At 43.7% G+C, this 22,301-nt stretch overlaps 1 protein-coding gene across 1 annotated transcript; it reads left to right on the top strand.

Moving 5' to 3' along the window:
- Positions 1 to 2,965: 2,965 nt before the first annotated feature.
- LOC141564678 (uncharacterized) lies at positions 2,966 to 21,023 on the top strand. The gene is given in 6 exon segments (XM_074307434.1): positions 2,966 to 3,127; positions 4,145 to 4,215; positions 5,510 to 5,636; positions 6,024 to 6,119; positions 19,085 to 20,868; positions 20,871 to 21,023. Coding segments are annotated over 5 exon segments (2,070 nt in total). The 5' UTR covers positions 2,966 to 3,127; positions 4,145 to 4,182; the 3' UTR covers positions 20,901 to 21,023.
- The last annotated feature ends 1,278 nt before the right edge of the window (positions 21,024 to 22,301 follow it).

Genomic DNA, 22,301 nt, shown 5'->3' with positions numbered 1-22,301 from the left:
TTAATTATACAGATGTGGAAATAGAGGCAAAAATTAAGTAATTTGCCCAGGGTCACATTGAAGCTGTATTTGAATTCAAATCATAAAGACTCCAGGTCCAGTTCTCTATTTTCTAAGTAAAACTCTTTTCTAAATAAGAAAATATGCAGATTATATAATTACTAATTTTCTGAAATTTTCCTCACACTTATCTGCCCCTCCTCCAGAAACCCATCACTGCTGTCCTCTCACCCCAAATTTGTTATTCCCTGCACAAACTTCCACTCGACTTAGTCCAGGTGTTTTTTCCCCCATTTTCTTAGTCACATTTCTACTTCCTTATTTAACCCACTCAGTACTGAGAGATTTTAAGTGTGATGGTTCTGTTATCCTTAATAGTAAATAGAATTTGTTAAAAAGAAAAAAGAAATTTGCACTTCTTCCCATTTTTTGCCTGTTGACCTCCTTCCCAGTTCATTCCTAGATTTTCACAGAATAATTTGGCTTAGTTTGGTTTCTTGTGAAACTTGAAACTCAATTTCCCCCCTCCCCCACTCCCCATCTCCAGTGCTAGGCTAGGGCAGCTACCTAGGTGGTACAGTGCATAGAGGACTGGGCATTAAATCAAGAAGATTTATCTTCCTAAATTCAAATGCAGTCTCAGATACATACTTACTGTGTGACCCTGGGCAAGCCACTTAACAATTTGCCTCAATTCCTCATCTTCAAAATGAACTAGAGAAGAAAATGGCAAACCACTTCAGTATCTGGCAAAAAAAAAAAAACAAAAAACCACCAAATGGGTCATGAAGAATTGGACCTCACTGAAAATGATAGCAAAGTATGCATAATCTTCCTTGTGATCATAGATCTAGAGTTGGAAGAGATCTCAAAGATATCTAATCCACACTTCTTGTTTTACAGATGAGGAAATAGGATAAGGTAGTTAAAAGAGACTTGCCCAAGATCATCCAAGTAGAGTGTTAGAAGTGAGATTTTATTTGGGACTTCTGGTTGTAGAAGAGAGCTCTTGTACTGATCCATACTACCCCAACCCTCCTGCCCTCTCCAAAAGATTCCTGATAGAAATCTATTTACTATAATGTCATATCCACTGAAAGAAAGAGGTGGGGTTTTTTTTGGGGGGGGTTGTTTTTTTTCTGCAAAACTAAAACTAAGATTTATGAAAGAGATGACTCAAATAACCAAATGGGAGGTGAAGTACTTTGTAAGTGGAGGATATCTTGAGGAGAGCGACCAGGATAATTGCCCAGGCTATTGAGAAATTTTTGCAAAGTGACTGGCCCAGGATCACAATATATCAACAGTAGGACTTGGCTCCAAGGTGGTACCATTTTACCACCACAGCATTTCATCTCCAAACTCTTCAATCCACCTTTAGTACAGGCCCTCATCACCTGACCCCTTCTCAATGTCTTCTAGCCTCAAGTCTTTCCACTCCAATCCATTTACACACAGTTCCCAAAGTGATTTCCTAAAGTGCAGGAGCCTCTAAATCACACTCCCCACACTCAATAAAACCCACCATACCCATCTTCAGTCCCACTTTCCAGCCTCCATTCTTCTGCCTTCTTGTCTTTGGTGGCCCTACTTCCAATCTAATTATGAGCACTGCTTATTCCTGCTGGTGACTTATGAGTACTCTTCTTTTAGAGTGATAAAGGAATAAACATTTCCCCCCTAGAGCATTAAGAATCTTGCTTTTCTAGAACTCATGAAGAGATGCTGAAGATCTCTCCGTATAGAGAATTTTCCTCTAATAACATGCAAGATAGAATCAGGATCCCAGAATTAGGACCAATATTTCCTAGGGCTCTGTGCAGAGCTAACACTTCCTCCCTTCCTTTCCTTTTCACTTTTCCTTAACACTTCCTTTCCTTCCATTCATCCCTTCTCTTCCTCCCTCCTTTCCTTTTTTCCTTCCTTTCCTTCTTTCCCTTCCCTTCCCTTTCCTTCCTTATTTCCTTACTTCCCTTTCCTTCTTTCCTTTCTTCCATCCTTTCCTCCCTCCTTTATTTTCTTTTCTTCTCTCTCCCTTCCTTTCCTCCTTCCCTTTATTTCCTTTTTCCTTTCCTCCTTCCTTCCCTCCTTTCTCTTTCTTCTCTCCTCCCTTCCCTTCACTTCCCTTCCTTCCTCCTTTCCTTGGTTCCTTCCCATCTCCAATCCTTTCCTTTCTCCTCCCTTCTTTGCCCCCAGATTGGTAATGTATCAAGCTCAAAAGGAAGAGATTGAAGATAAGAGAAGGGACATGTTCAGGAGCCAAACTCTAGGAGAGGAAGGGCATGAGAATAGGGAGCCTGGAAAAAAAGGCTCCTCTTCCCCAGAGATTAGAACAAAGGAGGCAAAGCTGGAGGAGGGAAGAAGAGATGGAGGGGGAAGAAAGGGGTAGATGGAGAGAAGGAAGGAGGGAGGAATGAAGGGAAGGAGAAAAGGATGGAAGGAGATGGAGGACGGGAGGGAAAAGAAAGGGAAATGGATGGGGAGAGGGAAAGAGAGGAAGAAGAAGGGAGGGCGGATAAAGAGAGGAGAGGAGGAAAGAATGAAAGGAGGAAGAGAGGAAGGGAGGGAAGGAGGGGTGAATGGAGGGGAGAGTGAATTCGTGATTGAACGGGTGAACAAGTTACATATTGGGATGCTGTTAAGGAGGGGCTTTGGGACCAAAGCATGCGCTTTGGGGGCGGGGATTGGGAGCCCAAAGCGCTGGGGGAGGGGTGGGGCAGCCCAAACTCCTCCTTCAGGATGCCCAGCTGGGAACGGGAGCAAAACCCTAGGAAGAGATTGCGCTGCCTGAAGGGGAGGGAGAAGAAAGCTCCTCTTAGTCCCGCCTACCTTTACCTTAGCCCCACCCACTCTGCTCGCCCTTCTAACCCCGCCTCTTCCTCTCAGCCCCGCCTTTTCTGGTTCCTCCCCCAACTTCCAGCAGAGTCTGTTCCCCCCCGCCCCGCCCTCAGGCTTCCATGGGAGGGGATGGTACAGTAGGGAGGGGGAAGCCCTCCGGTGTATGCTCACGAAGCTCCCCGGGACTTCGGACTACATTTCCCAGGATCCCCCTTCTGGCTTCACTTCCTCTTCCTCCGTTTTCCTCTCCGCCCCCCTCCCCGTGACCTCGTGGCCGCTGCTGCTCGGGGTGAGTCTCCCCCAAGGTCCGCCCGGAGTGGGCAGGGGCGTCTCGGGCCCCACCCCCAGTCATTGAATCCGGGCGTCCGGTGGGTGTCCCCCTTTCAGTTCCCCATCGGACTCAGGAGCCCTCATCCCATCCAACCTTTTGGGGGCCGATGCTCCGCCTGTCCCCCTCCTGGGGATTCAGGGTTCCCGCCCCGCCCCCATCCACCCTCACCGGAGGCTGAGAGCCTGGGGTCAGGGCCCGGGCCCCTCCTTCCCCCCATTCGGAGCCACGCGCTCCCACAAGCCTCTGCTCCCGCCTGAACTCAAGGGTGCCCTCCTCTCAGTGCGAGGCCCCCCTCTGCGCAGGAGCCCCCCACGCCCCCGGCTCAGGGCTGCCCTGGGGAGACCCCAAGCTCTTTGCCCGCCCCCCACGGGGCGCTCTCTGTCCCGGGAACCCTGAGCCGGCCCGCGCGCAGCCAGGAAGCGAGGCCGAAGGATGAGCCCGGGCAGCCGGGGCCGGTCCTGCCTCGTGCCCACACTGGCCCGCGAGCCCGGCACTGCACCCTCGGCCCGGGTACCCCGCCCGCCCCGGGCAGCCTGGCCGGGCATCAGGCGCTGAGATAAGGACAGGAAAAGCCCCGGAGTTAGCGCCCACCAAGGGCTTCCGCACATGTGCCCCTGACACGGAGAAGCTCCCAGAGTTTGAGGCCGGCCTCCCCAGAAAGGACCAGGGCGCCCCGCCCCCGTTAGCCTGGTGTGCTTTGGGGGCGTGGCCGCTGCCGGGCTCTTTCCGGGGCGGCAGCTGCCCTCCAGCGGCCGCTCTCCTCCCGGAGAAGTACTGGGCCCCTGCTGCTGGGGAAGTCTGCCCCGGGCCGGGCTGGCCCGCTCTGCATGGGGCGGCAGGGGGCTGGGCGGCAGGGGGGGAGGGGCTGGGCTGGGTGCTCCGGGCTGCCCGCTCTGAGGTACCGGGCGGCTGGGGGCTGGGCTCGGGGCGGACAGGTCGGCCGGCCCCCACAGCTCACTGCTCTTCTCTCCCCAGCTCTTCCTTCCGAGGGCTCTGCCCCGGCCTGCGAGGGGATGGCCCCCGGGCTCCTGAGAGCTGTGGCCCTGGTGAGTCGGAGCCCCCTCCCACCTCCCCAGGGGCACCTTGTTCCCAGCATGGACGGGAGTCGGGAGGACCCCAGCCCCCCTCACGCTTCAGGCGCTTGGAGCTGAATGACCTCAGTTCCCTCCTCTGTCAAGTGAGGGCCGGGACTTGCCCCCCAGGTCCCTTTGAGCTCCAATGGAGGGCCTGCAAGTCCAGGTGGCTGAGGAGTGTCTGCACTCCCCCAGCTGGCCTTGTCCCACCCCTCTTCACATAGCGGGGATTCTGGGTCATTGGCTGCATCGGGAGTCCCAGGTGGGTCCCACCTTCCCCTCAGCCCTCGCCCTCCTCCGGCCCGCAGTCATCTGCCTGTGGCCCGGGCTCCCCCTGTCCCAGCTGAGAGGGAGCCCCTGTCCTGGTGCCAGCCTAGTGCAGCGCTCTCCCGCCCGAACCTCCCCTGGCTCCCCGTCACCTCCTCCCGCCAGACGCCTCTGCCGCAGGCACAGACTCCCATCTCCGCACCTCTGCCCGGCTGGTCCGTGGCCCCCGAGGCCCTGATTTCTCAGTCAGCTTCTCAGGATACCGGAGGGGGGCAGGGAGGGCTTGGAGTCAGGAGCGCCTGGGGGGGGAGGGGGAGACGAGGAAGAAGGACCACATCATGAAAGATGGGCTGGGGGTCGGCCTAGGGAGCTCCGAGGGAGGAAAGCCGCCCCCCTGATGCAGGTCAGCACTTTCTCCACAGCGGGGAAGGGCCTGCCCAGTGCCACCGGGGAGCGTTTGAATTCGGCTCTTTCTGACCGTCCTCTCCGCCTTGGCCCCCCAGTCACCCTGAGCCATGACCCGGTATACATGGTCTAACGTAGCCTCTCCCACCCCCCTTCCTAGCAGCCGGCAGAAGTTCCCTTGGCCCGAGTGCCCTGCTGTGCCCGCCCCCTGGCACGGAGCCTCCGCTGGTGCTCCGTGAGGCTCTGGAGATCTGATCCCAGGGGAAACGACTGGAGGGTGACAGGGACCTTGTAGGGCTCTCCTGTGGCAGCCACTTCAGCTCCGGCAGGAAGGGGCGGGCATGAGCTGGCACTCCCGTGGGCGGTGCTGGGCAGGGGCATAGAGAAGGGCGCTCACAGCCAGCTCTGCTCACCTGTAACGTGAGGGTAAAGAACAGAGTCTTTGGGGACCCTCGGGTGCTAGGAGACCCATGTCTGGGTGGCATTCAGGGCCCCCGGGCGCTCCGGCCTCATCCTGACAGCGCCTGACCCTTCCCGGCCGTCCCTGCCGCACGTGGGCCTGCCCCCGGTGAGCAGCGGCCTTCTGGTGTTGCAGGAGTCGGTGACCTTCAAGGACGTGGCCGTGGACTTCACCCCGGAGGAGTGGGGGCAGCTGGACCCTTCTCAGAGGGAGCTGTACAGGGAGGTCATGCTGGAGAACTACAGGAACCTGCTGTCCCTGGGTGAGGATGCTCGGCTGCCGCGCCCACCTCCCGGGTGGGGAGGGGGCCCAACGCCCAAGCCCACCCGTGTGGCCGGACCCGGGCCCTGAGGTTTCTGTCCGGGGCAGCTGCTCCCCTCTCCTCCTCCCTCGTTTCAAGCCAAAAACTCCTTAGGTCTCGGTGTAGAAGCTCCCTTGACAATGTGAGATGATCTCATCTTACCTCCAAGATGAAGAGCAAAGACCTCGTTTGTGTCTGACCTCAAGCCCACTCAGTGACCGTCTCCCCTCCCCCTTTCTCTGGGAAAAGAGTCTGTTCCAGCCCTCCTGGACTTTGGCCCCAAACCCCCTCCACCCCCTCCTTTTGGCCTCCATTCCGGCCTCAGCACTTTCCATTTCCCATGGACAGGGCTTCCGGTTCCCAAACCAGATGTGGTCTCCCAGCTGGAGCAAGGGGACGGCCCGGGGATGCTGACGAGAGAAGGCCCAAAAGGCTCCTGTCCAGGTGAGTGGGCCGAGAGCAAACCCGTGGGGAGGGACTCCTGCACAGAAAGGCCCACCCAGAGTGCCCATCGTGACCTTAGCTCTCTGTCTCTGGACTTCATAGCAGAGGAGGCTGCATGGGGAGCAACCTTCCTCCTCTTCTTTCTCCTTTTCCTCTTCTCCCCCTTACTCCTCTTTCTCCCTTCCTCCTCTTCCCTTTTCTCCTCCCCTTCCCCTTCTTTCTCCTTTTTCTCCTCCCTTTCCCCTTCTTTCTCCTTTTCCTCCTCTTCTCCCCCTTCCTTCTCTTTCTCCCTTCCTCTTCCTCTTTTTCCTCCTCTTCCCCTTCTTCTTTCTTTTTCCTCTTCTTCTCCTTCTTCCTTCTCTTTCTCCCTTCCTCCTCCACTTCCCTTTTTTCTTCCCTCTTTCTCCTTTTCTTCTTCTCCCCCTTCTTTCTCTTTCTCCTCTTCTTCCTCCTCTTCCCTTTCCTCCCTCTCTTCCTCCCCTTCAGCACCCTCAGTTCCTTACCCAGGGGTCTGATGACCAGGGTTCCATGGGGAAGACAACAGGAGATACTTGAAAGAGCAGGGCCTGTGGATGACCCCTCCCGACATACACGGGCGAGTCTGAATGAGGGACCCAGTGCTCCAGTCTTGCGGAGCAGAGGGAGGCTTGTGGGGCCCCCCATCAGGAAGCTGTAGACAGTCACCCACAACTCAGCCAGGCCATGACCTTCCCAGTGAGAAAGTGGCCCAGCAGTCTGATGAGGGCAGAATCTTGGGCCAGTGATATGTCCTGGGAGGGGGGGAGGGGGTTTGTGTAGTGTGACCCCCAATGCCTGCCATCCCAGCTCCTCCTGCCCCTATGTCTTTGGGATTCAGTGAGGAAAGCCCTCTCCAGGCAGGACTCCCTGAGGGAGTCAGGAAAACCCAGGCACATGCCCTTGGCTGTCCCTCCCTCCAGGGGTGGTGAGAATCCCATGAGATTTGTGTGAAGAGCTTGCCCCATAATGGAGATGCTGATGCTCTTTGTTAATGGGAATGGGCACTCTGGGGGGGAGGAACCAGGGAGGTCACACCCGGGATATCCCCGTGGAGGAGGGTACAGGAAGGCCCTTTTGGGGGCCTGAGGCCCAGGGGACATCTTCAGTGACATGGACGAAGGTTTCTGGGCAACCCGTCCTTGCGTTCATCCCTTGGGCTCCCGTAGCCTCTGTTCCCTGGTCTGTAAAATAGGTGACCCCAGGGTGGTGGTGAGCCCTGAGTGCTCCAGAAGGAGCGGCTTGTGATTGCCATTCCTTCCAGTAAACACATATTAAGTGTCTGCTGAATGCCAGGCTCCGCATGGGGCCGTGGCAGGTACGCGTCCAGAATCTGGTCTTTGCCGCAGTTAGAGCACACGTCTTAGTGAGTAAACATGCAGCAGTAGAGCGGGCAGGGGCAGGAGGGTCATAAAGGAAAGCCTCGTGTTGGAGGCGGGGAGCTGAGGTGGGTGAGCAGAGCAGAGCAGTGACCCGGAGAAAGGCATAGAAGGTGAGCCAGGCCCAGGCAGTGGAGGGGGCATGCTCCAGCCCCCCTTCTCATGTGGGTCGCATCTTCCTGAGCACTGTCTCCAGCGCAGCTGGGCTTTGAGGTAGGCAGGCCGGGCCACACTCCTGCCCAGTGAGAGGCATCATCCTGGACAGAGTGACAACACGGAGCAGCCGGTGCTTCCAGGGGGTCATGTGCAGCCCTTTGGGGGCTACCCCTCACCCCTGTATTCCCATGTATGTGGAGGAGCAGCAGACTTGAGCCCAATGGGGCTGCTGGTACTCTGGATGGAGCCCTGGGCTCGGAGGGAGGAAGGCTTGCTTCAGACTCACACTAGCTGTGCAGCGTGCCTCAGCTTCAATGAGAATGATCAGGAGGTGATATTTGTAAGCGCTGAAGCTGGAAGGGCTCTCAGTCTCCCTTGTGACTTCCAGGGTGGCCTTGGACCATCCTAAATTGCCCTCAGGGAGCTCACAGCCTAGCAGGAGGAGACACTGGGCATCTTCCTGACCAGATCCATACAGAGCAGCCCTGGAAGTAGGCTTAATGTTTGTTTATTTCAGTTCTACCATTGGGATGGACAAGCCTGTCCCAGCCCCCTCCCTTCCCCAAGGTTTGGGAGCATCAGCGCACACCCTGCTGGAAGGGGCCTCCCCCTCCTCCAGCCGTGGCTGGCCCTGAGACCGGCTGCTCTCATTCGAGGAGTGGAAATGGTCATCTTGGCAGGGGAAGTTGGGCCAGGGGCTACACTGGGCAGCCAGGGGCTTGCTGTCCCCACCATCCCCCCGAGCGAGATGTTGAGAGGCATTCTTTCTCCTTGGGTCCCTCTTCCCCAAGTTTTCAGCCGCTTTCCTTGGGGACCTCGCCCTCAGCTCCTTGGCCATGCCCATTCCCCAAGGCCGTCCTCTCCATATGGTACTGGGGACTGTGTTCAGAAGGTGGTCAGCCTGGTCTGGCCTTGACCTCTAAATCTGGTTACCATTGACCTCCTTAAGGATACCTTCCACCAAAGTCATAGGACTTCCTCGAAAGTTGCCAGACTTACTTCCATGATCCCTTTACATGCCAAGTATCCACCACATTCCACCTTGTGCCTGATTCTCCACTAGGGTCTTCCTGGCTCCAGAGACCCTGGATTCCACCGGCATATGGTGGTAAACCCAGAGAAATGGGGTGGAAGGGGCTAACCACTGGATGAGGCAGTCAGAAGGGACTTCTGGTAGCATGTGGCTCCTGAGGAAAGGAAGGTCTGAAGGGAATAGGGGATCACAAGAGGCATAAATGGAGGAGGGAAGCCCATGCCCAGGAGCAGCTGGGAGCCACTGCTTTGACTGGACCATGGAGAGCGTGAGGGTGGAAGAGGGAGAAAGATGAAATAAATCTGTAAAGATTGGCTAGAGACAGGTGGAGAAGGGCTTCTGTGTTCTGATTCAGAGGCTGTGGGTTCTCCAACCTGACTGTGGGTCCGGTACAAAATAGAGAATCCATCTTCTGGTACTCTAGTTGTGTACCTTGATTCCTGAGAGGTTAATAAATGTTTGCTGTGATCGGGCCTTGATGTCCTTTTAGTCCCTTGAGATTTCATTAGTGGGAGCCTGAATTCATTCAGACTGATGAGGTGCTTCTTGGGCTTCATGTCCCTCTCCAAGGCATTCTTGAGGAAGTGTTATCTCAAGGAAAGAAGGCTGGATCAGCAGTCACAAGATCTGGATTCTAATCCCAGCTCAGCTCTGTGCAGCAATGTGATTTTAGTGGCCTAACTATTCTCCAATCCAGTTTCCTCTTCTGTAAAATCAAATCCTGCTTCCAGTCTTCCTGTACCACAAGCATGTGGTGAGGGTCCAAAGCCATAATTTGTGTGAAAGCTTTGTAAAGTAAATAGGAGGGAATCGTATTTTATTATCGCTAATTCTCTCCTTTCAAGTTGGAAGAATCTCCTTGAGGAGACAGAAGTTGAAACTAGATATGAATCAGTTTTCTTGGTCCCACGAGAGAAAAGAAGATATATCTGTATTTTTTATTTCCTTCAGATTGGGAGACTGGGCCTGACACCAAAGTGTCTCTCCAAAACTGGACATTCATGAGCAACTGTCCCTGGAATTTCATAGTGGGAAGAGCCAAATTAAAAAAGAAACAAGGGAACCAAAGGATTTCTTCCAGACAGTTAGCAGTTACATCCAAGAAAACTCCCCACAAAGGGAGAAGCCATGAACATCAGCTCTCTGGGAGAGACTGGAGCCCAGAGTCAGGGCTATGTCTTCAATAGAGAGTTCCTTTAGTACAGAATCATCCCAAATGTGACACAAATGGCATGCATTTTGGAAAATGTTCAGATTTCATAAAAGGTATGGAAATTGACTCAGGAAATGGGTACCAAGAACTTAATAAGTGTTTAAATTATCAGTTGGACCTTGCACAATATCACAAAAACCATACAGGAGAGAAGTTTTATGAATGTGGGAAGTGTGGGAAGACGGGAACACAGATCTTAACAGATATCAGAAAATTCACACTGGAGAGAAGCCTTATGAATACAGTGAATGTGGGAAAGCCTTCATGCATCCCTCATCACTTACTTACTATCAAAAACATCATCCTGGAGAGAAGTCTTATAAGTGTAATGAATGTGGCAGTTCCTTTAGTCAGAAGACAAAGTCATTTCCCTTCACAGGAGTCACAAGCCTTATAAATGTAGTGAATATGGGAAGGCCTTTAGCCAGAATGCAAAACTTATCAGAAAATTTATACTGGTGAAAAGCCCCATAAGTGTAGTGAATGTGACAAAGCATTCATACATTACTCATCTCTTACCATCAGAGAATTCACAGTGGAGAGAAATCTTACAAATGTAATCAATGTGAGAAGGCCATTGGCTGGAACACAGACCTCGTCAGATATCAGAAGATTCATACTGGAGAAAAACCTTATAAATGTAATGAGTGTGGGGAAAACTGGAGAAAAGCCCTATGAATGTAGTCAAGCCTTCAGTTGGAATTAAGACCTTGTTAGACATCAGAAAATTCATACTGGAAAGAAGCCTTATAAATGTGATGAATGTGGGAAAACCTTCACTCATAACTCATCCCTTACTGTACATCACAGAATTCACACTGGAGGAAAACCTTATGAATGTAACCAGTGTGGGAAGGCCTTCAGGTGTAGCATAGATTGTATTAAATGTCAGAAAGTTCATCTTGGTGAGAGACCTTATGTATGTATTCAGCATTGGAAAACCTTCAGCTGGAGTGCAGAACTTTGATTAGACATCAGAAAATTCACATTGCTGTTGAGGGCTTATAATGAATATAGAATGCAATCATCCAGAACAGACTTGTTATGTACACCAAGAACTGCATAGTTGGCCAAGACTTTGTAAATTAACGAGTGTAGATAAGCTACCAGCCAGCATTTATTCCTTGTTTACCAGCATAGTCTTCATACTTCAGAGAAATACTGATGTGTAATCAGTGCAAGAAGACTAGCAAATTCCTTACATTTATCCTTATTAAATTTTATCCTCTGATTTTGGAATCTGTCTTCCTATGATAATCTTCATTCTTTTTGTGTCACTGACAATTTTGATAAGTAACATATCTACGATTTTATCTGAGACCTTGATGAGACTGTTAATGACATTCAGACAAGCCCTGATTCTTGGAGATCTCACAAGTGGACACTGATCCATTTTACAAATATCTTGTGGGTCTCTTCATTAAACCAGTCATCAAGTTATTTAACCTAAATTTCCATATTTTCTCCAAGAATAGATACCACTCTTTCTCTCTTTCTCAAATTCTTTTCTATAAAGTATTCTGATGTGCTAGTCTAGTAATTTTGTCCAAAAAAAAAAAAAAAAAAAAAAAAAAAAAAAAAAAAAAAGGGTAGTTTGATAGGATTTGTTGGCAGAGTACATATGGTGGCCAATACTTTGTTAGCATTTTTCCTTTCTGGTATTATTGACCATACTTTTAATACCTCTTCTAAAACTTTGCAAAAATTAACGTCAGTCTATGATTTGTATTCTCCATTCTCTTCTTTTTGGGGGAAAAAAAGATTTTTCTTCTCCAGTCCTTCAATATTTCTCTGTTAATTAATGATTTTCCAAAAATTATCAAATATTGCTTAACTGCTTTTCCATCTTAGAAAGGGAGAGCTTACTATATTATATATAATATAGGCTCACTAAGGCAACCTATATTAAAAAATAACTGATGTGAACATGTTTAAAAAAAAAAAGACATTGGAACAATTATTGACACCAACCATATCTATAGCCTTTAATACCCAAATGTGTAGTTCATCTATACTGTCAAGGGCACTTTTTCTCTCATTATCTTCTCACTTATCTCAGGTGACAATTCCCTATATTTATTCTTTTCTTTCTGATCCAAAAATCATGATCTTTGGCAGGGAAAAGTGGATTGATGAGGACTTTAGCAGTACTGCATTCTGGAGTCAGTTATGATCATTCTGTCCATTCCAAGTGCTGGTATCCTTTAACCTTTTTTCTTTTTTCTTTTTAGGTCATCCTCTTCTTTCTGATACAATTAACCCACTTCTCATTCACTTTTCTTACCAGCTTTAACTAATCAAAGTTTAACCTTCCTGAAATGTCAGCATCATGGCTCATTGTGATGGTTGTTTTCCATTTCTTGACCTGGTTTCCATCCTCTGTATACATCTATCTTCTTGACCTTTAAGCTATTTTGTGTATTTATTCATGCTTAGAATTCTACTCTCAAAAGCTAAGAGACTTATCAGACTACTGCTTTACTACCTCTAATGTGGAATGAATTCCCAAGAACCCCATGATTTACACCCCATTGGCCTCTTCCAAAGTAGAAGAAAATTCCATCTTTGGTCCTTCTTCCCCAACTTTGATATGGTATACTTATCATTAAAGCAAGTCACTCAAACTTTTGCTATTCTATATGTGATAAGAGAACTCTCCAAGATATCCAGGCAAATGAAGTCTCCAATTAATTCTAGATTATGCCTTTACACAAGCCTTGAACATCTCTTTTTAAAAATTAATCTATTTCTTCTTTCTATTTAGAGTATATTCATTCTTTCGGATACTCTCATGACAATATTGTTTGTCTCTGACTTCACCGATCTTCACCTGAATGTTCTCCACCATAGTCTCCTCTAATAATGCTTGGGTTTTCTACTAAGAGAATATCATAATACACATTCCTATCTTACTTTTTATTTCTTAAGTTTTTTTCAAACAAGTTATACCATTTCAGAAGCAAAGTCTATGGTCATTGGTCTCATCCTGCTAATTCTCAATAGTTCTGAGGTTTGCTTCCTTGGGCTAGCTCTTCATTTCATCTTATCTTTTACCTGTACTTTATGCATTTGTGTATTGCCCGTCTGAGAACATGAATTTTATTAAACTTTCCATTCTTGGATTTTATCTCTTGTGAATGTCTATATGCTTTTCTTTACATATTGTAACTATTCTTTTTTTAAAAAGCTATTTATTTTTCTAAACATATGCATACATAATTCTGCAACATTAGCCTTGCAAAACCTTGTGTTCCAGTTTTTCCCTCCTGTCCCCTCTCTCCTAGATGACAAGTAGTCCAATATTTGTTAAACATGGTAGAAATATATGTTAAATTTAATATATGCATACATATTTGTACAATTATTGTGCCGCACAAGAAAAATAAAATCAAACCAAAAAAGAAAATTATGAAGAAAATAAAATGTAGGCAAATGATGACAAAAAAGAGTAAAAATGCTATGTTGTGAACTACACTCAATTCCCACAGTCCTCTCTCTGCTTATAGATGGCTCTTTTGCTCACAAGATTATTGGAACTGGTCTGAATCATCTCGTTGAAGAGAGCCACGTACATAATATTTCTGTTGTCATGTACAATGATCTCCTGGTTCTGTGTAGCCATTTTTTATCCTAGCTAGATTGATGGATGTTCGTGAGCAAGTTTTCTTTTCCTCCTTTTTTTCAGTTTAAATTCCTTTGTATTAGATTTGTAAGACATTAAACAAATATATTCTTATTACCATCTCTGTTCAGGAGTCCACCATTACTGTAGTTTAGATCATAGTCTAGACATGTGCATCTTGAAAGTATATTTTCTAGGCATTATAAAATATAAAGAAATATAAATAATATTAAGCCATCTTATTAATATTTATTTTTATTATCAGTACTAACTTCCAGATTAAAGAGAAGAATATTTATGGGTAGCCAAAAAGAAATAGAGCATATGCCAAAGGAATCTAGTCTGAATAATATTGTCATTATTAACTTACATTCTTAGACAACAGAAAGATATTTCAGTTTTGCTTTGCTAAAAAATAGATGAAATCGATTCTTATTGATTTTTACACAAAGAACAACTAAAGATGGGAATGAAAAGAAATCTTTATCAAAAAAAAATCACATAAAAAAACAACTAAGGAGAAATGAATGCGTAAAACACTTGAATAAACAAAGTTAAGAGTTACTATGAGGTAACAGTGTGAGGAGAACTTCAGAATAGACTAATTATATAGAAAGAATAGCTAAAACCTCACCAAAAAAAAAAATGGAATGGTTGGTTATAAGAACTTCTAGAGGAGTTAAAAAAAGCTACTAATGGAATTGAAAGATGGTATAGGAAATTTAATGAAAACTATTACAAGTTTTATTCATTTAGAGGATATTCTGGGAAAAAAAAAACATGGGAAAGGAATAGCTGAAAATTCTACTGGTAAATTACAAATTAGAGCAAAGTCAAAAGACAGCAAGATTGGAAAAACAACAGAGAACAAGATAGCTGACCTTGAAGACAACCTACAGAGCATTTATCTTCCAGAAAAGCAATATTTTTAAAAGCACAAGATTATATTTCAGGGAGTCATAAAATTCACTCCAAAGTGTTTGAACTAGAGGGCTGAGATCAATGAACTCGACAGAATACTTTGCAAAGAGGAAACTCCTCATAAATAGAATTTCTGACATTCAGAGCTTGTAGGATAGAATATCTCTTAGTGACTAGGAGAGCTCTCACATACCAGGTACCCATTATGAATCATTCAGGATTATTTATCAACAGCAATAAGTGAAAAGTCAATTTGGGATGTGATCTACCAAAAACTAAATGATGTCCAAACATGAGCATAATCACTGGGGAGCCAAAGTTGGATTATCATAAGGACCAATCTGAGTACCAGGAAACTAAATAATGAAACCCTCCTCCATCTTGGTTATGAGAAGGACATCCAACAGAATCAGTGACTTCGAGGCATTCTTTTTGTACTTTATTGGTTGAGTTGGACAGGAACTTTTGAATGTGAATGCAGTATTAAAACAAAAAAAAAATGTTTTTTTAAAGAAAGTAAATAAGTCTTTTGAGCTTGAAAGAACTAGATGGTGTCTAGTGAAGGTAGCCTTATATTGTCATGTTTTCCCTGGAAATCTAAAGAGGAGAGTCCAGGGGTTGAGTATTCAAATAGATTGTTATTGTTTGTCCTTTGTTCCCAACGTAGACCAGTGACTCCAAAAGGATGTCTTGACTTGCAAGTGAATTGCACTTAAGACCCTGCCTGTGCAGGGTCTGTGGACTCACTTTCTCTTTTAGAGTCATCTGAGTCCAGTGGCAAGACTGGATAACTAGAAATAATCCCAGTTGCAGTGGGAGACCTTGGTCTTTTTAAGTACCCTAGAAAAGCTTATCTTTCTCTAGTGTATCCTTAAGGTGAGGTGCTCTCTACTGCAGTTGCTTTGGGGAGACTTAAATATCTCTGCATGAGACATTAAGAATTACGTGTTTGAAAGGAAGCGATACAATTTGTAGGGGATGTTTCTGCTGGGTTTCCTACCTCTATCATAGACAAAGGCTCTGATACATAGGACATCCCAGTTAGGAGAAAGGGGATGCTAGTGAGTGAAAGTTGGGGGGGGGCATCTAAAGCAGAGATAGCCTGTTAAAAAAAAGACATAGACCCAAAAACTCCCAAGTTTTTAGACCACCAGAAGTATTGCAAGCCAAGCATGAATTATTGTAATAACCAATTTTAGTCTCTGGAAAATAAATGATGTCACCTGCCTTTCTCCTCTTGGTAGAGAAATAAGGGACTTCATACTATATAGTATTGTATAGATTGTCAGATTTGGTGACTCTAGGGATTGGTTTTGCTTAACTGGTATTCTTTTATTACAGGGAGGGCTCATTGGAGAAGACATATCATGAAAATGATGTAAATACCAAATGTGTTTTGTATAAATATATATGAATACAATCTACTTAAAAAAAACTGGAGTGCCACAAGTGAATTAAGCATAGTATTACTTGTTTGGAGGAGAGCAGGATCTAAACCACATCCTGGTCTAGATTGGTTAAGGCTACATTATATCAGTAAACATATACTGCAGTGACAAAGACAAAGAGGGAGTAGAGCACTATAATGTAACATTTGCTAGAGGGAATAATGAGCATTAAAATAAAATTGATGTTAACAGAATGAATTCTCTCATAATAAAATGATGGCAGAATAGGTTAGAAAGTAACAATTTGGAATACATAAGAAACATTGTTCAAAGTGTTCATAAAAACTTAAAATGAATTGTACTAGAATTTATTATACTTCAGTCCAAGAAAAGCAGTTATAATTACCATAATATTAGTAAAAGGAAACTATATTATTCTCAAAGGCAACATAGATAATGAAATTCATTAATTATGTTGCCAGTTATCACAGTATCCAAGTATCTAAAGAAAAAATGAACTGAATTGCAGAGACTTTTAAATAGGCAATAGTTGTTGATAATTAAAATATATCTAAGAGTTTTAGAGAAACCTAATAATTTTAAAAGTACACATTTGAACAAAATATTAGAAACATGAGATATAATAGAATTTTATTATTAAAAGAGAATTTTAAGAAATATGCCTATTTTTCAATCTTAAATGGTCACTTTCAAGCATGAAAGATTTATGAATGAATGGCTGAAATATAAAAAGCATTCTTCTAGAACCCATATGATTATGGATTCTATCATACAGGGAGATATGAATGAAGGCCCAGGTTTTAGTGGCATTTAAATAGTATTATTCTAAAACTGGCAAGTCAAAGAACAAACTTTGGAAACAGAGTAACAGAAACACCACAGATGAATTTATGTGTTGCTATTAATATAGTCTTAGAGGAAAATATTTTATTCTTACTCCATCCAAAAAGTTGGAGGGGGATGATTATGTTTGAATATTCAACTGGAAAAATAAAAAATCCCAGCTAAGCATAAAAGTAATATTTAATTGATAAAGTTGTTTTTAATGACTAATACAATTAACAGACCATTAACTAATTTGCTCCATAAATAAATAAATGAAAGGAGAAAACCAAATTATTGATCAAAGCTGAAAAATTCACAGTGAATGAAGTGGGAATAAAGTAAATTATTAAAGCCAACTAATTCTATTTCAAAAAAAGAGCACGAAATAGCAGATAGAAAGCTGGCCTTAGAGACTATAGCTGTGGTCAATTCTGATTTCTAATGTAATATCTTGTTAGCATTTCAAATGACCACAAAGTGTACTGAGAGGGATGTGCTTACCTTATTTTCCCTAGAGTGGTGCAATAATAGGACCAGAGTATAATTTTTCAGAAAAAAATACAAAATAAGTGAAATGACTGGATTAGTCTTAAAATTGCTAATTTTTTAGATTTATAAAAACAGGTTAAAAAAGATTATGACTAACTGGATCTCAGAAATAGAAATTGTGAAAGCCATAAAAAACTCCTAAAGAAGAAGAATCAAACCAACAACCAATAAACCTCCTGGTCTTTGTAGATTTACTGGATAGTTTTTGTCTCACATCTACAAAACAGAATCCTATTTACATAAAATGGCAGAGAAAAAAAGCACTTCCTCATTCTCATCATGATGCCCTTTATAGACCCAGTCATCTCCAGTTGGCCATAAGTTGGATAGCAATGGAAATTCTTTGAAAGTAAAGACAGTTGTGTGTTTGTCTTTATAACCCAGGGCCTTCAATATTGTCCAGAGCAGATAGTTTATTAATGACTGTTTATTGAAGAAAAGCTTTATGTACTGGGCAATACAATTTACATGCTATTCCTAAGGACATGTGGCTATTTTTCATATACTTAAAGGTGACAATGATGTGTCTCCTTTTTGTGTTCTTTGCTCCACTAGCCTGTTATCCTCCCTACTTTGGGTTCTTTCTCATCAGGCCTTGTTTCTACATTTCTAGCCTTCTCTAACTCCTGGAGCAGCAAGTGCTTTGTCATTATCTGAAAGTGCTAAGCTACCCTGAGACTGGTACCTTTGTAATTGATTTTTCCCTTTTTTTTAACCTCATGTTGACCTTGCAATTAGTCAAGTTCACCAAATACCTTACATTTAGGTTTAACTAAAATTATCAGACCTTCTTTCCCACATACCTGGTTACTAAACCACTTCTCCTCCATATGGTACTTATACAAATGCTTTCTTATGACTGCCTTTGACAGATATTATCTCTTTCTCATCTGTGAACCTTTCCTGTCTGAAATATTCTTTGAAATCTTGCTGTGGTTGTTGTTATCTAGTGTATTGGATAACCAGCTTGCCTTGTGTCATTTGCAAATATTAAAGAAATGTCTTCTTTGAAGTCATTATTAATTGTCAAATAGGACAAAGGCAAGTCCATGCATTGCTGGAGACCTCATTTAAGTTTGGTATCAAACCATTAATCAAACTCTTTGAGCATTAGAGCTTAAATAGTTAAATAAACTGTTTTAGAGTTCTATATCCAAACTGCTTTCTACCTTCATCTGCCAAAAGTACATGAAAGATTTTTTCAAATATGACTCCATAGGTTGTATATGTTATAGCTACTTTATTCTCATGTAATAGGCTAAAAGACCCATCATTCAAGACAAAGAGCTAGATGTAACATGCTTTGTTTGTATCACTTCTTTTCAATTATTCACAGGCCATCTGTTTTGTAACCTATTTTTAGAAATTTATCCATCACCATTACTTAAACTTGTTATTGGTAGTATTCAGAATTGTCTCTTTAGTGTTTATGGTCCTTTGGTTCTTATAGTTCTTAACTTTTGATTTCTTAAAGCTTAATTATCTTATCAATCACCAGTCTTCTAGTTTAGTGGTTCATAAAATTTTTAGCTTGGATACTTGAACTTAATTTTTCTCTCAATATGATGTCTGAAAACTTTGTTTTTAAAAATCATTTAACTACATTGAACCTGTTTGCTCTTATTTGTAACCTGTCCTACTTGGATCTGAAGTTTGTTGTTATGGTTCAATATTATAATAAATGCAAAAGTTCTTTGAAAAGTAAATAATTACAAATGTAGGCTAATGTCAGATCTGAAGATTATGCTTGATTGAGGAAATAGAAAGTGAGACAAAGTATAAAACAATTTACTTTCTGCCAGTAAGGGGAAAAGAATATATTTATATTTTTTATTTCCTTCAGATTGGAAGACTAGGCCTGAAAAAAATGAGTCTCTTCCAAAGATGGCCATTTCTATGGATGAATCATCACAAGAGAGACACACATGTAACCGGGACTTCAGATTGGGAGAAGGCATGGAATATGATGATAAATTAGAAATGAAGCTGAGAAATCAGGAAGGTCATTCAGGGCAATTGAAAGTTACCTCTCAGAAAACACTCCCTGAAGGGCAAAATGATGAAAGTCATAAATTTGAAAGAAGCTTCAATTTGGAGTCATTAATTGCTCTACAACAGAAGGATCCCATCGGAAAAAGTCAACATGAATGTGATACAGATGGAAAGAACTTCAGGCAATATTCAAACTTGGTTAAACATACAGAAATCAACTCAGGGAGTACATTTTCTGATTATAATGAATGGGGGAAATGCTTCAGTTATCAATCAGAACTTATTCATTTACATAGAAAGCCTAATGGAGAAAGAGCTTATGAAAATGATCAGTGTGAAAAAATCATTAACTGGGCCACAGATCTTATTGGACACCAAAAGATTCACTCTGGAGAAAAGCCTTATAAATGTAATGAATGTGGGAAGGCCTTCAGCCAGAGTACAAAACTTATTTATCATCAAAAAATTCATACTGGTGAGAAACCCCATAAATGTAATGAATGTGGTATTTCCTTCATGCATCACTCATCCCTTACTTACCATCAGAGATTCCATACTGGAGAGAAAGCATATGAATGTAATCAATGTGGGAAGGCCTTCAGCTGGAGCACAGATCTTATTAGACATCAGAGAATTCACACTGGAGAGAAGCCTTTTAAATGTAATGAATGTGGGAAAGCCTTTATCCAGAATACAAAGCTCATTTATCATCAGAAAATTCATACTGGAGAGAAACCCCATAAATGTAGTGAATGTGGTACAGCCTTCATCCATCACTCATCCCTTACCTATCACCAGAGAGTTCATACTGGAGAGAAACCTTATGAATGTAATCAATGTGGGAAGGCCTTCAGGCGCAGCACAGACCTGATTAGACATCAAAAAATTCATACTGGGGAAAAGCCTTATAAATGTAACATATGTGGGAAGGACTTCACTCAGAGCTCATCCCTTACTGTACATCAAAGAATTCATACTGGAGAAAAACCCCATAAATGTAATGAATGTGGCAAAGCTTTCAGTGAACACTCATCCCTTATTTGCCATCAGAGAATTCATACTGGAGAGAAATCTTATGAATGCAATCAATGTGGGAAGGCCTTCAGGCAAAGTGCAAACCTTACTGTACATCAGAGAATTCATACTGGAGAAAAGCCTCATGAATGTAATGAATGTGGGAAAACCTTCATCCAACATTCATCTCTCATTTATCATCAGAGAATCCATACTGGAGAGAAATCATATAAATGCAGTGAATGTGGAAAGGCCTTCCGAAGGAGCACTGACCTCATTAGACATCAAAAAATTCATACTGGAGAGAAGCCTTATAAATGTAATGAATGTGGGAAAGCCTTCATTCGGAGTTCCTCCCTTTCTGTACATCAGAGAATTCATACTGGAGAGAAACCTTATGAATGTAGTCACTGTGGACAGGCCTTCAGCTGGAGTAGAGACCTTATCAGACATCAGAATATTCACACTGGAGAGAAGCCATTTAAATGTAAAGAATGTGGGAAGGCTTTTACCCGGAGCTCATCCCTTACTGTACATCAAAGAAATCATACTGGAGAGAAACCTTATGAATGTAATCAGTGTGGGAAGGGCTTCAGTAGGAGCACAGAACTTATTAGACACCAGAAAACTCATACTGGAGAGAGGCCTTATAAATGTAATCAGTGTGAGAAGGCCTTCAGTTGGAGCACAGACCTTATAAGACATCAGAAAATACATACTGGGGAGAAGCCTTATGAATATAATGAATTCAATCCAATTCAGTTTAATGAACATTTATTCGCCTACTTTATGCAAGGCACTATGCTAGATGCTGGGGATACAAAAACAGAAATGATGCAATCCTTGACCTCAGTGAGCTTACATTCTATTGAAAGGAACAATATGTTTACAGGTAACTAAATACAGTGTGGTTTCTGGGGCTGGAAGCAAATTTAACCCTGAAGAGATCAGGAAAAGCCTCCTACAGGATAAGGTCCTTGAGCTAAGCTTTAGTGAGGAGGGAGATTGTTCCAGGTACAGAGGTAGCAAACTGGAGATAATGAATTTGAAAAGGTCTTTGCATAGAGCACAAATCTTGCTGCATATGAGAGAATTACAGAGTTAAGTGAAAATCCATTACTCAATCTTCCTTCCTCAATTATCATCAAAGAATTCATCCCAGAGAGGAGTTTCATGGTTTTGCTGATTGTTTGAAAGCCTTTTTTCCCCTTTTGAAACAGCGTTTTTCAACTGAACAAGCATTAGTTAAATATATACCATTTATGCACCAAACTGTATGCTAGAAACTGGCACAATAAGGAAAACAAGCTATATCCTGTCCCCTAAGGAATTTACCTTCTAGTAAGGAAGATACACAAATTGATTTCAAGATGGAAAGACAGCTAGTGGAAGGAATCTGGAAAGGATTCTTAGAGGAAGTGGTACCCAGACCATACTTTGAAAGAAGCTAAGAATTTTTTAAGAGGAGTGAGGATGGAGTGCATTCTAGATAAGGAACACCACTTGTGCAAAGGCGCATTCAGAATAAAGAACATTGCTTGCATGGACAGTATGTTGCAGACCAATTTGTCCAGGATGGAGAGCACAAAATCAGATTTGGAAGGTAGCTGGGAGTTAGCACCTAGTAATCCTAACAGGTGGGAGCCACATTGGAGAGCTCTTAGTACTAGATCAAGGATTCTCTATTAAAGAATTGTGGATGGATATTATAGTGACTTTACAATTATATGGACATCCTAATAATGGAAAGATTCATATTGAGAGAGACAGTGTTCTATAGTGAATAGAGAGCTGGACAGGGCTCAGGAAGACTTGAATTCACATCCTGCCCCTGGTGCTTTCTAAATGTGGGTACCATTATCAAAACCGTTAATCTTCCAGAGACTCAAGTTCCTCATCTGTAAACTGGATTTAATAACACTAGTAGTGTCCACAATTTACATTATTGTTGTGAGGCTTCAAGAGATTCTATCTGGAAAGATCTTTTGCAAAATATAAAGCATGATATAAACATTAGATATTTTATTAATATTATCTATAAGAAAAACACATAG

The sequence above is a fragment of the Sminthopsis crassicaudata genome, chromosome 3, assembly GCF_048593235.1.
Source record: "Sminthopsis crassicaudata isolate SCR6 chromosome 3, ASM4859323v1, whole genome shotgun sequence".
Taxonomy (NCBI): Eukaryota; Metazoa; Chordata; class Mammalia; order Dasyuromorphia; family Dasyuridae; genus Sminthopsis; species Sminthopsis crassicaudata.
This window is presented reverse-complemented; position numbering and strand designations above follow the sequence as displayed.